General features: G+C 50.1%; 1 protein-coding gene across 11 annotated transcripts in view; it reads left to right on the top strand.

The window, feature by feature from the left end:
• The window catches only part of PPP6R2 (protein phosphatase 6 regulatory subunit 2), a 99,875-nt gene that overhangs the window by 70,657 nt on the left and 13,435 nt on the right, over window positions 1-15,783 (top strand). For 9 of the 11 annotated variants that reach the window (XM_084808754.1, XM_084808751.1, XM_084808750.1 and 6 more), the window contains 4 exons: window positions 2,495-2,664; window positions 4,707-4,869; window positions 5,030-5,121; window positions 9,773-9,980. The exons of 1 other annotated variant lie outside the window; for it this stretch is intronic. In XM_084808754.1, coding sequence (XP_084664880.1) covers window positions 2,495-2,664; window positions 4,707-4,869; window positions 5,030-5,121; window positions 9,773-9,980 — 633 coding nt within the window. Of the gene's footprint in view, window positions 1-2,494; window positions 2,665-4,706; window positions 4,870-5,029; window positions 5,122-9,772; window positions 9,981-12,177; window positions 12,322-15,783 lie in introns of those variants that run through there. One more of the 11 variants, XM_084808755.1, reaches the window with a different exon arrangement.

Genomic DNA, 15,783 nt, shown 5'->3' with positions numbered 1-15,783 from the left:
GTCCCCCCTTGATATCCTGATGCGCAGACTAGCTCAAAGTGGGCTAGATGAAACAACGATCCGGTGGATTCACAGTTGGCTACAGAATCGGACTCCAAGAGTGCTTCTCAATGGGACCTGCTCAAACTGGGGAGAGGTAACGAGTGGGGTACCGCAGGGCTCAGTCCTGGGCCCAGTGCTCTTCAACATTAATGACTTGGAGGAGGAGGTGCAGGGAATGCTGATCAGATTTGCAGATGACACCAAATTGGGCGGGATAGCTAATACTTTGGAAGACAGAAACAAAATTCAAAGTGATCTGGATTGACTGGAGCGCTGGGCAGAAAACAACAGAATGACATTTAATAGGGATAAATGCCCAGTTCTGCACCTAGAAAAAAGAAACCAAATGCACAGTTACAAGATGGGGGATACGTGGCTCAACCACAGTACAAGCGAGAAGGATCTTGGAATTGTTGTCGATCACAAGCTCAATATGAGCCAACAATGTGATGTGGCTGCAAAAAAGGCAAATGCTCTTTTGGGCTGCATTAATAGAAGCATCGCTTCCAAATCCCGGGAAGTACTAGTTCCCCTCTACTCAGCACTGGTTAGGCCTCATCTGGAGTACTGTGTCCAGTTCTGGGCACCACACTTTAAGAAGGATGCAGACAAACTGGAGAGGGTTCAGAGGAGGGCAACAAAGATGATCAGGGGACTGGAAACAAAGCCGTATGAAGAGAGACTGAAAGAACTGGGCCTGTTTAGCCTTGAGAAGAGAAGACTGAGGGGAGATATGATAGCACTCTTCAAGTCCTTGAAAGGTTGTCACAGAGAGGAAGGCCAGGATCTCTTCTTGATCATCCCAGAGTGCAGGACACGGAAGAATGGGCTCAAGTGACAGGAAGCCAGATTCCGGCTGAACATCAGGAAAAACGTCCTGACTGTAAGAGCAATACGACAATGGAACCAATTACTTGGGGAGGTGGTGGGCTCTCCCACACTGGAGGCCTTCAAGACGAGGCTGGACAGCCATTTGTCAGGGATGCTCTGACTTGGATTCCTGCATTGAGCAGGGGGTTGGACTCGATGGCCTTGTAGGCCCCTTCCAACCCTACTATCCTATGATTCTATCTTTGTTGCCCTCCTCTGAACCCTCTCCAGTTTGTCTGCATCCTTCTTAAAGTGTGGTGCCCACAACTGGACACAGTACTCCAGATGAGGCCTAACCAGTGCTGAGTAGAGGGGAATTAGTACTTCACGTTTACTTGACCATTTGCTTGCCAACTTGACTATTCTATTGCATCGCTCCCCGTATTCGTTTACAAACAACCAATACTCGATCTAGAGCAGGACAACGTATTCCATTGTGTTGCTACCTCTCTTGAAATCCCAAAGGATGTGTACAAATTACTGGATGAGTAGAGTGGCTAAGAAACTGGTGTGAGTGGGCTGGAAATTTCAGGCAGGCCCCTGAAGCAGAGTTGGTTTGCAAAATTGAAAGTTCCCTCCTCTCACATGGACACTGTTTGCAAGGACTGACAACTGGAGGTCTCCACCATGGATATGGTACACGTGGTTGTTTGGATGCTCACTTCCCTTCTTGACACCCAGTAGTCCAGATACTGCGTATCTTTGTATTTTTTCCTTTCTCTGTATAGAAATGCTAATTTAAAGCAATACTTCAAAACCAACAGAAATGCTCCCAGGCACCCTGCCTTTACCAAGGGAAGGCTGGGTGTGGCAGGAGCATGTGCCGCTGGGTGCTGCTTCCAAGGCTTCCCCTGGCCCACCTCTCCTGCTCCGAAGTGGGAGGGGCCTTGTGGCTGGCCCTTCACGGCAGAGCCACTTTGGGCGCCTGTGCAAGGGAACTGCCTAATGGTCCCCACAGCCCTCCCAGCTTCGGAGCTGGGGAAGCAGTGGGGGGGCACTGTGCAGGTGACCCTGCCCACCTTTTCCAGCTGCCACTTGCCGTGCTCATCAGAGAGTGGCATGACAGTTGCTGTGGAGAGCATATTAGTGAAATAAGTGCATTTATTTATGACATTTCTAATCAGTCCAATAATTAATGTTCTTTAGGTGGGTTACAAATAGTTAAAAAACTAAAATGCTGTAGAGCAGTTAAAATATAAAATACAATACAAATATTTAAAAGAATAGTATACAGTATAATGCAAAACAATAAACCACACAAGAATTGATAAGGTAGCCATAAACATCTAGAACTGAATCTGTCAAATGCGTGGTGTTAAAGAAAGGTCTTTGTCTGGAGCTGCAAAGATAAACACAGTGGCGCTGGAGGAATCTCTTTGGGGAAGTCATCCCACAAGTGGGGTGCCACAGCTGAGAAGGCCCTCTCACTTGTAGCCACCCATCTAGCTTCCTTCAGAGGGGGCCCTCGAAGGAGGCCCTCTGAAGGTGACCTCAAGGGCCAAGTGGGGTTGAATGACGGATCAAGCAGGACGAAGGCAGCTGCCCCGCCTCTGAGGTGCGTCCTTCTGCTTCCGCGCTTCAGATTTGGAGCATCTCACGCCTCAGAGGGTTCATCCGGGAGTGACCTGGGAGATGGAGACGGTGGCAGCAGCCTGGACTCAGGGGAAGCAGCAGCGCAGGGGAAGATGGCCGGCCAGGCTGATGACAGTGGCAGCCTTTCAGCAAGCCTAGGCACAGAGTCCTCTCTTGAAGGTAATGGGGAAGCTGCATGTGGTGCCGGAGCTTGCCAAGGGCCCTGACAGGCCTGGCCACCTGCCTGCTCTGATGGCCCTTGTGCTGCTTCTGGGCGTGCTCTTTCCTCGGAGGCGCAGGCGGGCATGTGGGAGACCTGCGACGCTGGCCTACTGTCTCGCACCATCCCACGAAGCACCCAGTCTCCATTGATGAGCCGGAGAAGGGAACTGTATTCTGGCCAGCCGCTCTGTTGTCCAGGCGTTTGAGTTGCGATGATAAAACAAGAAGTGTTGATCAGGGCTGAAGGTGAACAAAGCAGGTTTCAGTGAGTGCTGCAAGAAGTGGTCACTGGGCCAGTTCAGTCTTTTTGGGGGCAAGGGGCTTTGGCGGTACACAGATCAGCAAATCCGTCCAGGGTGGAGCAAAGGGGGGCAGCCTTGGCTGGCCTCGAGCAGGCAACGCACCCCGAAACCAGGCTCTTGCAGTCAGAGCACTGGCACTGTTCCGCTCCTTTGTGGCCCCCAGAGGGCTTCTCTACCTGCTCAGTCAGCCAGCACTGTGAAGTAGTGCTAGCATGAGGCTTCTGCTCATGAGTATATGCACCGCTTCTGTGTGCGCAAGGGCTGTTTCCCAACGTCTGATACTGTTGGCATTACTGGCCCCTGAAAACAAGTTCAAGAACCTTGTTAAGGCAGAAACCCCCATGTCTTCCAGCCGGAATGTTGGATTCCCCTTGGCTTAATTAACCATAAAGAATGAAACCAAACTACCAAGGCAGTGCTTCATGAACCGTTGGCAATAAACCGTTGGTACTCTTCAAAGCTAATAAAACGTAATTATTCTAAAGTCTTCTTAATAAGAAGAAACAGTCATACCTAAAATGATCACACTTAGCTTGCCCGCTTAGCTTGGATGGCCCTGCCAAATGGGCTAAAGCAGTGTTCTAGGACTTTATCCAAGATATGTTCCAAACAAGCCAAGATGGTGTTGACCCCACATGGTTGCTGAGCTGCTGTGCCCTAACACTGCTTCAGCAAACAGTTGGCTCTTTGGCGAGTATTGGGCAAGAATAAAGTCTGTTCTCCCCAAGCTGGAGTCCAATACCACTTTTGATTGTAAGCTACCGTGTGGAGTTAGGCCAGATGCCTGTGTTCCATGTGCCCAAAGACCTGTGAGGCAGACACAGAGCACCACAGCATCCCTTCCAGGAGAGCCTGGGCTCCAGAGAGCGCACGCAGGTGAGATGGCAAGAAAGCTGGAGCAAATAGGGAGGCCAAGGGAGCCAGGAGGCCTCATGTTCAGATGGATCATCAGCTGACCCACTGGCCGGCTGGCAGACTTCCAAACGGGGGGTGGTGGCAGCGGGCGGAGGAGGATGTACGTTTAAAATGTCGATACCTGGCCAAGTCCAGTTTATGATAAGTGTAAATCAAGAGCAAACTTGTGGATATTATGCTTCTGCCTGGTGCATCCATTCCTTCCATACTTTGCAGGAATTGGGCATCTGGGGGTGGCACCTCCTGTTTTTTTTCTCTCCTGCTTAGGTTGGGGGGAGGTATTTGGAAAGCCGTTCAGGCGAGGGTGATAGCCTTCTTATCATCGCCTCAAAATATGATGGGTTCTGACCTGTTGTGCCCATTGTTGACTGTGGGGTGGGAGTGGACAGATGAAAAGTCCTGTACCACTTACTTGGAGTGCTCAAGTCGTTCCCTCCTCCTCCCTCTGCCCCCCCCCCTCCGGCCATCTAAGTTGAGGAGAGTGGCTGCTTCTGAAGCCCTGGAAACATCATCACTTATTCTTAAGTCACATGCAAACGGCAACAGGTCTTTGGCCTTCTGAGCAACAGACAGCCATCAAATGACTGCCCCTGTCCTTGCAGCTGGATTGTCCCCTCCTTATGGTTATGCAGGAGTTTTACATCCAGGCAAGAGGGTCAGGTTCTCCTCCTGTGGGTTGTGTAGAGTTACAGGCTGCTGCAAGGTAACCAGGTAGCCTGGGGACTGCTTGAGAGGGAGGGTCTGTAGCAGCCTCTTGGCTTGCTGTCCTTTGCATCCCCATAGGGTCTGGATGGACGGCTGCATTTGAACCAGTGAACTCCAAGCCTCCAGCCTCATGTGTGGCCATGGACGTTGGATCCAGTGTGTGGGACTCGGCAGCCCCAGACACGAAGACTTCTGAAGAGAGAGGCTGGGCCAAGTTCACTGACTTCCAGCCCTTCTGTTGGTACGTGGGACTGGGGTGGTCTTGGTCCCCTTTGGGCTTGACACAAGGTGCTCTCCGGCAGCAGCGCTGAGCACAAGGCCACAGAAACATAAAAACAACTTGAGAGAGAAAGAGAGAGAGAGACCCTTGGATACAGGCTTGAGTGCCTTTTCCCTTCCAGCTCCGAAGCAGGTCCCAGGTGCAGTTCTCCCGTGGACCCAGAGAGCAGCAGTGATTCGGGAGGAAAGGCCAAGCAGAGCCAAGGCAAGAACTGTAAGTTGTCCTACTGCCTATTCATCCAGGAAGAAAGGGGAGCAGTGGCTGGGAGGAGGGCTGGAGAGTTTCGGTTGGGCAGTTGGTCCTCCTCCCACCCTATGCACATCCACTTCTGGAGGCTTTGCACTGGAGGCTGGAGATTGGGCCGCAGAGCCTCCCTGGCTTGGGAGGGCCAGCCTGCAGTGCTCTTCCCCTTCCCAACATGGTTGTGCAGTGGGCAGCTCACACCACTGCCCCCCCACCCCCGTTTAGCCTTGAAGGGCAGCTGCTGTGCCCCTTTCCCCGCCAGCAATGCTGGGAGAGGAGCCATCCCCTCCGCCTGCCTGCCGCCTCCACCACCACCATCTACAGAGGCAGGAGACTCACCCTGGAAAGAGTGGCACTTCCCTGGTCGAGCTGGCAGCTTGGGAAAAGAAGCTGCATTTTTAAGATATTGATGTACTTGATGGCTTGGCTGTAAACAAGCAAAAGCTAAGAGGAGGTTGTTGTTTTTTTTAAGCAAACTCCTTAAAAAGTTCTTCAAAGATGGAAAAGAAAAACAGAGCAAATATGGTCTTGTAGTGGAAGAGATTTCAGCTCTGAGCAATGCCAGAGATGTCAAACATAAGAACAAGCACATGGTTCATTTGCATGGGCTTTAGGGCAGAAACTGCCCCACCCATGAGGTGGGTGTTCTTGTCCAGAGCAGCGGCCGTCATGCTGCCAGGATCATATCGCTGACATTTAAATACTTCAGTTGTTGCTCTTTTTACTGTGTTTTGACCATGTTTAATACTGCATCCCCTTCATGGATCACTGCCTTGTTGTGGCGAAGGGGCTTGCTCAGTGAAGCCATAAGCTATGCCGTGCAGGGCCACCCAAGACGGACAGGTCATGGCAGAGAGTTCTGACAAAATGTGGTCCACTGGAGAAGGAAATGGCAACCCACTCCAGTATTCTTGCCAAGAAAACCCCATGGAACGTAACACAAGGCTAAAAGAGATGACACCGGAAGATGAGCCCCTCAGGTCGGAAGGTGTCCAATATACTACTGGGGAAGAGCGGAGGGAATTTCCAAGTAGCACCAGAAAGAGTGAAGCGGCTGGGCCAAAGCCGAAAGGACACTCAGCTGTGGATGTGTCTGGTGGTGAAAAGAAAATCCGATGCCGTAAAGAACAATATTGTTTAGGAACCTGGAATGTTAGATCAATGAATCAAGGTAAGTTGGAGGTGGTCAAACATGAGATGGCAAGATTGAACATCGACATCTTGGGAATCAGCGAACTAAAATGGACAGGCATGGGCGAATTTAATTCAGGTGACCATCATATCTACTATTGTGGGCAAGAATCCCTTAGAAGAAGTGGAGTAGCACTCATAGTCAACAAAAGGGTGGGAAAAGCAGTACTGGGGTACAATCTCAAAAACGACAGAATGATCTCAGTACGAATCCAAGGCAAACCATTCAACATCACAGTAATTCAAGTCTATGCCCCAACCACTGATGCCGAAGAAGCTGAGGTTGATCGGTTCTATGAAGACCTACAACACCTTCTAGAACTAACACCAAAAAAAGATGTCCTCTTCATCATAGGGGATTGGAATGCTAAAGTAGGAAGTCAAGAAATCACCGGGATAACAGGCACGCGTGGCCTTGGTGTACAAAATGAAGCAGGACAAAGGCTAATAGAGTTTTGCCAAGAGAACACGCTGATCATAGCAAACACTCTTTTCCAACAGCACAAGAGACGACTCTACACATGGACATCACCAGATGGTCAATATCGAAATCAGATTGATTATGTCCTTTGCAGCCAAAGATGGAGAAGCGCCATACAGTCAGTAAAAACAAGACCTGGAGCTGACTGTGGCTCAGATCATGAGCTGCTTGTTGCAAAATTTCGGCTTAATTGAAGAACGTCGGGAAAACCACTAAACCATTCAGGGATGACCTAAATCATATCCCTTATGAATATACAGTGGAGGTGAGGAATAGATTTCAGGGATTAGACCTGATAGACAGAGTGCCTGAGGAACTCTGGACGGAGGTCCGTAACATTGTTCAGGAGGCAGCAACGAAATCCATCCCAAAGAAAAAGAAATGCAAGAAAGCCAAGTGGCTGTCTGAGGAGGCTTTACAAGTAGCTGAGGAAAGAAGGGAAGTGAAAAGCAAGGGAGAAAGGGGAAGATATATCCAACTGAATGCAGAGTTCCAGAGAATAGCAAGGAGAGACAAGAAGGCCTTCTTAAATGAACAATGCAAAGAAATCGAGGAAAACAACAGAATGGGAGAGACTAGAGATCTCTTCAAGAAAATTGGAGATCTCAAGGGAACGTTTTGTGCAAAGACAGGCATGATAAAGGACAAAGAAGGCAGGGACCTCATAGAAGCAGATGAGATTAAGAAGAGGTAGAAAGAATACACAGAAGAACTATACAGGAAAGATCTGAATGTCCCTGATAGCCATGATAGTGCGGTCACTGAAGTTGAGCCGGACATCCTCGAGAGTGAAGTCAAGTGGGCCTTAGGAAGCATTACTAACAACAAAGCTAGTGGAGATGACAGTATCCCAGCTGAGCTATTTAAAATCCTAAAAGATGATGCTGTTAAAGTGCTGCATTCAATATGCCAACAAATTTGGAACACTCAACAATGGCCGCAAGACTGGAAAAGGTCAGTTTACATTCCAATTCCAAAGAAGGGCAACGCCAAAGAGTGTTCAAACTACTGCACAATTGCGCTCATTTCACATGCCAGCAAGGTGATGCTCAAAATCCTACAAGCTAGGCTTCAGCAGTATGTGAACTGAGAACTACCGGAAGTACAAGCTGCATTTCGAAGAGGCAGAGGAACTAGAGATCAAATCGCCAACATTCGCTGCATCATGGAGAAAGCAAGAGAATTCCAGAAAAGTGTCTATTTCTGCTTCATTGACTATGCTAAAGCCTTTGATTGTGTGGATCACAACAAACTGTGGCAAATTCTTAAAGTGATGGGAGTACCAGACCACCTTACCTATCTCCTGAGAAACCTGTACGACGGTCAAGAAGCAACAGTAAGAACCAGACATGGAACAACCGATTGGTTCAAAATTGGGAAAGGAGTACTACAAGGCTGCATATTGTCACCCTGCTTATTTAACTTATATGCAGAATACATCATGAGAAATGCCGGGTTGGATGAATCAGAGGTCGGAATTAAGATTGCTGGGAGAATTATCAACAACCTCCGATATGCAGACGATATCACCCTAATGGCAGAAAGTGAAGAGGATCTCAAGAGCCTCTTGTTGAGGGTGAAAGAGGAGAGTGCAAAAGCTGGTTTGAAACTCAACATTAAAAAAACGAAGATCATGGCATCTGGCCCCCTCACTTCCTGGCATATAGAAGGGCAAGAAATGGAAGCAGTGACAGATTTTACTTTCTTGGGCTCCAAGATCACCGCAGACGGTGACTGTAGCCATGAAATTAAAAGACGCTTGCTCCTTGGGAGGAAAGCTATGGCAAACCTAGACAGCATAGTAAGAAGCAGAGACATCACCTTGCCGACAAAGGTCCGTCTAATCAAAGCTATGGTTTTCCCAGTAGTAATGTATGGCTGTGAGAGCTGGACTATAAGGAAGGCTGAGCGCCGAAGAATTGATGCTTTCGAACTGTGGTGCTGGAGAAGACTCTTACGAGTCCCCTGGACTGCAAGGAGGTCAAATCAGTCCATCCTAAAGGAAATCAACCCTGAGTGCTCATTGGAAGGACAGATACTGAAGCTGAAGCTCCAATATTTTGGCCACCTAATGCGAAGAGAAAACTCTCTGGAAAAGACCCTGATGCTGGGAAAGACTGAAGGCAAAAGGAGAAGGGGACGGCAGAGGATGAGATGGCTAGATAGCATCACCGATGCAATGAATATGGACTTGAGCACACTCCGGGAGAGAGCGCAGGACAGGAAGGCCTGGCGTGCTATGGTCCATGGGGTCACGAAGAGTCGGACACTTGAACTGAACTTGAACTGAACGACTGAACAAACAAAAACAAAAAAATACTGCATACGTTTTTATTACATGTTCTATTGTTGAAAGCTGCCTTGGGAGGGCTCCTGCCCTGAGAGGCAGCCAAGAAATATTTGAACATAAAATAAATAATTTTTCTAATGAAAATTGCCAGCTAGCAAAGAGATCCCATCCTTTAAACGTGATATCCAAAGGGGTTTGCAGTAGCCCAGGAATCTGCTTAAAATCCTCGGGCCTCATCATGGCAGAGCCTTGGTTCGTGCTGCCTGGGTTCCAGGCTACTATTTCATAGAATCGTAGAATCATAGAGTCATAGGGCTGGAAAGGGCCTGCAAGGCCACTGAGTCCAACCCTCTGTTCAATGCAGGAATCCAAGTCAGAGCATCCCTGACAGGTGGCTTTCCAGCCTTGTCTTGAAGGCCTCCAGTGTCATTGGTTCCATTGTCGTATTGCTCTAACAGTCAGGAAGTTTTTCCTGATGTTCAGCCGGAATCTGGCTTCCATTTTCTAGAGCAGAGTCCAAGGGGCCCCTCTTTTGACATCTGAGCACCTGCAGTTTGGGCCCAGGAGAGATCTGCTGGCTTTGGGAGGGAAATTGTATGCATCACCAAGGGAGAGAATCCTACATGGTGGGCATCACACGCTGCTTTCTCCCCATACAGTTGGTGCTGCCTCCCCTTGTGCGTGGAACGTCTGTGTGGCCCGGAAGGCGCCTTTGGTCGCCTCAGACGGCAGCTCATCCGGTGGCTCAGACAGCGAGGAAGAGGAGGAGAAAGCTGATGTTGTCACAGAAATAATCAGCACAGGCTCAGGCCAAGAAATAATCAAGCTGACTGTGGATGCTAAGAATGAGAAAGCTCTGTTTACAAGGTGCGGAAGGCATCAGTAGCCACTGGGCAGTCTTGAGGCCAGCCAGAACAAGCTGGATCTCCCAGGGCGGGCAGGGGCGGAGGAGGGACAAGCAAGCAAAGCGGATGGTGAAGCCCGGGCAGCATCCATTCCTGGGGGCTCTGGCAGGGCCTGAGTGACGACTTGCTGCTGCTTCTGGCAAGGCTGTAGGCCCAGCGTGGCCTCATCACAAGGTCAGGCAGGAGACGGCTGTTGGTACAGAGGGGAGAACACTGGCCATGTTCCCATCCCATTGAAATCAGTGGGTGTGGAGGGTGCCGTCCAGTGCATGGCCCAGACAGGAGAAGGTTTGCATATTTAAACATATCCCACTCACCCTCATCAGAGCTCACGGTGGCCAACAATAAAATTAAAGCCATAATGCAATGATAAATAAGAACGAAGCACTAAAAACAGTAGAATAAAAAAGTTGAGACCTAGATCAGGTCCTGTGCCCAGCTTCGTTAAGGCAGATTGCAGCAGGTTAAGAACATTTCGTTAAAAACGTTCTGGCCCTACGGAGCAAATAGCAGATCTGGGGGATGATAATATATTGCTTCCTTTTTCCTTTCAAAATACATCAACTGCTGTGAATTTTTAGCAGTGCAAATCTCAAGGCACCAGCTCTCTTGGCTGTCGATGTTTTGACAGGGGTAGTTGAAACATTGGTCCAGAGAAGAAGTAGAATCTGAGGAGGGTGTCGAAAGCCTCCCATGCGTCTCTCCCTACAAGAGCCCGCTGCCCCCTTTCCCAGGATTGTTTCCCCTCCGACTCACACGCATGCACCCTGAAATTCTCCTGTGGCTTCCTCAGGTTCTTAAGTGGCTGTCTGGAGGTTCGTGGGAGAGGGAGAGAGCCATCCTGCAGGGACATTTTTTTGCTGAAGTGAGAGGGCTGTAAAAGAAAGAAATGTTAGCGGAGGAAATAAAACTACAGACTGACTGCTTGTCAGTCAGATCTGAGTGGCGGTTTTTAAAAATCACTTTTCATTATTCTGTTCATGAGTCAAGGAGTCATGTGGTGCCTTAAAGATTACCAGGCTTATTAAAGCATAAGCCTTGGTGCTGCTGTGGCTGACATTGTTGGGCCCTGTAATGGCCTTGCCTGAATGGCTACAGGGGCCGCATTGGCACCTGGGCTTGTTGCAGGCTCCGGTCCATGTCTCTGATGTGGCTCCTGGTGAGCATCTTTCCGATTAGGAGGCGGTGGATGAGCAAGCTCAGGTCGACCACCCGAGGCCTGAGAAGAGGGGAAAGTTGCACTGAACAGGGTGGTCTGTAGATCACTGATGATACACTGGAGCGGTTTGAGCTGGGTAGGTGACAACAGGAAGGCGTGCCTGTCATTTTCTCTTCTGGGTCTGTCCTGGAGTGGGCTATTCCTGGGTGCTGTCTGGCCCGTCTGACCTGTGTTTCCAGTTCTTTGGGTGGGTGCTGTAGATGGAAATCCTTAAGGTGTGAGTCCAGCAAGCTGAAGGAACAGCTGCTCTTGTGTCATAGGGCTTAGTTACAGAGAGCTGGCCTTGTGGTGTGTTCTGGGGGGAGACTTGTGGTGTGTTCTGGGGGGAGACTGGAAGCTGCCGATGACGTGGAGCTTCTGGGATGATGTGGTGCTTAGAGTTGCACAGTCGTGTCCAGAAAGTGAATCTGCTGCATGGCCTGGTCTAGGCTCACGCTGATGGTGGGGGTGGGCAGAGCAGGGGGAAGAACACTGTTGGAGTCCCGATGGAAACCCCTTCAGGGCTTCCTGCCGGGGAGCTCTGCTAATGCAGAGGCCCCACCATCAGCCTTGTGATGGGCAGAGGGCCACTGCGATTGGTGCCCCCTGTCCACCTGCAACCTGGTGGCCAAGGCCACAGTTCCTTCCTTGCCCGTCCCTCCCAGCACAGCCAAGTTGGTTCTTCTTGTTCTTTCTGATGGAGGGCTAAACATGGAGGATCCCGGGAGGGCTTTCTGCCTTAGAGTCGACAGGGTGAATTCTCTGCCTTGGACCTCTGCCATGTAGCATGCTAGTCAGGTTGGGCTGGACCAAGACCAAGAACTGCTTTTAAAATTGCCCAGGCTTGGGGCATTGAGGGCAGTTCTGGTGGAAGAACAATGGCCAAGGAGGAGCTACTGCTTGCCCAGTTCTGCCTGAGCTGAACTTGCCTCTGTTGGGGATGAATTGCTCTCTCTTTCAGCCAACTGGGGAGGAGAAAGCTCATGGCTCTCCCGTGCCTCTGAGGCACATTCTTCTCACTGGTAATGGGGACCCCATCAGAATTTGCTCACCAAACTATGAATCCATCGTAAGTTTGGACAACTGTTTGCTGTTCTTACGACGTTTTGAAACAGTGATACGAGGTGGGTTGAGAGCTTTCATTTTCTTTAGCTTCTTTCAAGGTAAATGCACCTCTGAGACACTAGGGGGCCTAGGTTCTGCTGCACACTTTCAAAATGACACGGGAATTCTCCCTGGAAATGGCACTGTGAGATCACATAGCATTGTTTCTGCAGGGTAGAGGATTGCTGCCCCCATGGCATGACACCTCCCCCCCCTCTCTCTCTCGTTGTTTAGCTTCATTATTATTATGGAGTTCTGGTAGCCATACAAGCAGATATATCTGCTTTCACAAGTGGGCCGATTTGAGTCATCTTCTGCCTTTTCAGTCCGCCTGAAGAATTGTGTAGGAGGTCCATCTTGCATCCTATAATACTTCCTCTGAGCTGCCTCCTTGTTAACTGCATTAAACGCCTTAAGATACTTTTGCTGAAATAGCTCTTGAAGCAGGTGGTGAAAGGGCCCTTCCTGGCGGATGGGGTGGTGGTGGCATGAGACGGGGGAACAGCGCATGAAAGAGCCTGCACATGGTGCTTGGACAGGAATCGCATCAAGGCAGTTGGTATCTCACAGTCTTGTGGGAAAAGTTGGCCCCATCCCTCTTCTTTCTCTGGGCAAGGGAGCCGTATTGTCACAGTGGATGTTTAGAGCTCTCCCTTTGGAGACCTGCTCCTTTCCATGCTTGCTTATGACTAATCCTGCATGACATGTGAGTTCCTCATCCTTTCCACACCAACCCCCACGTCAAGCATGCAGCATGATGCCAGAGCCAGCTCTTGCCTGCTCGCCCTGGCCATGCCTCTCGCTCTGCATGCTTTCCAGACAGCCTCCACCAGGAGTTCATGAGCGAACTCTGCTGGGAGAAACGCACCATCAAACACGGCACCAGTGATTTTGAGTGGCTTCGGTTTTAGCACCTCCGTTCATTCGTCGTCCTTAGCGGGTGGCGCTAAGGCCAGATGTGAGAGCAGACACTTCACGAGCAGATTGTAGCCCGGTCCCTGCTTTGGACTTTGTGGGTGGGCAGGAACCTCTCCGTGGCGGGTGGGGAGAGCAGCTGCGAGTGGGTTGGAGGGAGCCTGTCTCACCTGTTGTGCTCCTCTTGAGGCCTGGGACAACTCCTTTCCTTTCCCTTGCAATTCCACCAGTGACAGATCAGGCACTTGCTTCTGCCTTTCCTACATGTTGAGAAACCTTGGCCTGGCCTGGCCTGGCCTGGCTTGCAGGGATCCAGACTGGATCATTACACTGGATCATTGCTGTTTCCCGCCTCCCAGCTGAGCAGAGCAGAGCAGAGCAAGCTGCTCCAGCTGGTCCAGGGACTACAGAAGCAGGCAAGCTCCCAGAGAGCGAGTGAACAGAGCGAGCGGACAGGGGGAGCAAACAGGAGTTGGCCAGGGAGTTGCAGTGGTTGAAGAGACAAAGGAGACAGAGGCTAAGAGGTAAGTGGGCTGCAGGAAGCCCAGGGGGCTGCCCTTTATCCTTCTGATTGGCTGTGAACTCACCAGGTGCTTCTGAGAGCTCCAACTGAATTGGAGGGGTGTGGCCTGAGTACTCCCAGCAGCTGACTGGATGGGAAGGTTCAGTCTGTTTCCCGCCTCCCAGCTGAGCAGAGCAGAGCAGAGCAAGCTGCTCCAGCTGGTCCAGGGACTACAGAAGCAGGCAAGCTCCCAGAGAGCGAGCGCACAGGGGAGCAAACAGGAGTTGGCCAGGGGAGTTCGGCAGGGGAGGTCAAGGGGGAGGCCCCAGACATTTTGTTCCCATTTTTTATTTTATTTTATTTTTTAACTAACTTTTTTCCATTTATTTGTCTTGTAACACACACTTCCACACCAGTGGGACTCTGCTTTTAACCTCTACTGAGTAGAGGAACAGGCACAGGCTAGTCTAGAACAATCACAAAGCTAGACACAAAAAGGGAAAAGAGGCTGTGGAAGGACAAGACTCTCCAGTGGTGGTGACCTGCAAGGTGTGTGCCATGTTTGTTTTCTTGCCTGAGAACAACATGGCCTACACCTGCAACAAGTGCAAGTTGATCACGCTGCTGGGAGAAAAAGTAAGTGGACTGGAGCGGCGACTGTCGACCCTCCGGGGAATAAGAGAACACGAAGAGTTCTTGGACAGAATAGGGGAACTACAGCAGCAAAGGGAAGACCAGAAGCTTGAAGAGCAACAGCAAGATGAGGCAGAAGTGGGAAATGCTGAGGTGAAGAAAAATGGAATAGAGGATACTCCTTGGAAAAGGGTGACAGGAGAAGAAGAACTAGACGCCACTCTGCACCAGTGGAAGCAGTGGAGCTGTGGAACCGATTCCAGGTACTTGCGGATGAGACTGGAGGATAGCCTGCAGAGGAAGAATCACAGGGGAACCTGCATGAGAGTGAGCAAGAGGCTGAAGGTCAGTCAAACAGAGGTGATAAAACCCAGGCCTACAAGAAGAAGAAGAGAAGAGTGGTAGTAGTGGGAGACTCCTTGCTCCGTGGGATCGAGACCCAAGTATGTCGCGAAGACCCGTGGACTTGCCAGGTATGTTGTCCCCCGGGAGGACAGATTAGAGACGTGACTGAAAGGTTCCCTGCACTCATAAAGCCCACTGACAGGTATCCCTTTCTTCTCTTCCATGTGGGAACAAATGACACCGCCAAGTGGAGCTGCGAAGAGATCACGCCAGGCTTTGAAGCTTTGGGAAGGAAACTCAAGAACTTTGGGGCCCAGATAGTTTTCTCATCCATCCTTCCAGTAGTTAGAAGAGGGATAGAAAGGGAACGAAAAATACTCCGGGTGAATGACTGGCTACGAAGGTGGTGCCGACGAGACAGATTTGGATTCTGGGACCACGGGCTATACTTCCTGGAAGATGGGCTGCTGGCAAGGGACGGGTTGCACCTCACCAAGGCTGGGAAGAATGTGTTTGGCCACAGCATGAAGAACTTCATCAGGAGGGCTTTCAACTGAATCCTACGGAGAAGGGAGATGTAATGTTGGGGGTAACAATGGACGTAGGCGCATGCACTGCAATGGAGAGAACAGCTCTGATAGCGCCCAATAATAGTCTTCAGACACATCTAGGAAGAAAGCCAGACTATGAAGCACATGGTCTTCGATGTCTATATACGAATGCCCAGAGTATGGGAAACAAACAGAATGAACTGGAACTCTTAATACGAGAGGGAAATTATGACCTGATAGGTATAACTGAGACTTGGTGGGATGACTCTCATGACTGGAATGCAGCAACTGAAGGATATAACTTGTTCAAAAAGAACAGGAGGAACAGAAAGGGAGGTGGGGTTGCACTGTATGTGAAAAATACATATCTCTGCACAGAAATGCAGGAGGAGGAGCTTGGTAGCCCCATCGAGAGCATCTGGGTTGAAATAAATGGAGCAAAGAATAAAAGGAACCTGGTGGTCGGAGTCTACTACTGGCCACCCAGTCAAGGAGAAGACAAGGATGAAACTTTTGA

Source organism: Heloderma suspectum, chromosome 7 (genome assembly GCF_057233095.1).
Source record: "Heloderma suspectum isolate Gila_16-S chromosome 7, 16-S_ref, whole genome shotgun sequence".
NCBI lineage: Eukaryota > Metazoa > Chordata > Lepidosauria > Squamata > Helodermatidae > Heloderma > Heloderma suspectum.
The sequence above is the reverse complement of the archived record's forward strand: the minus strand, read 5'-3'. Positions and strand labels throughout refer to the sequence as shown.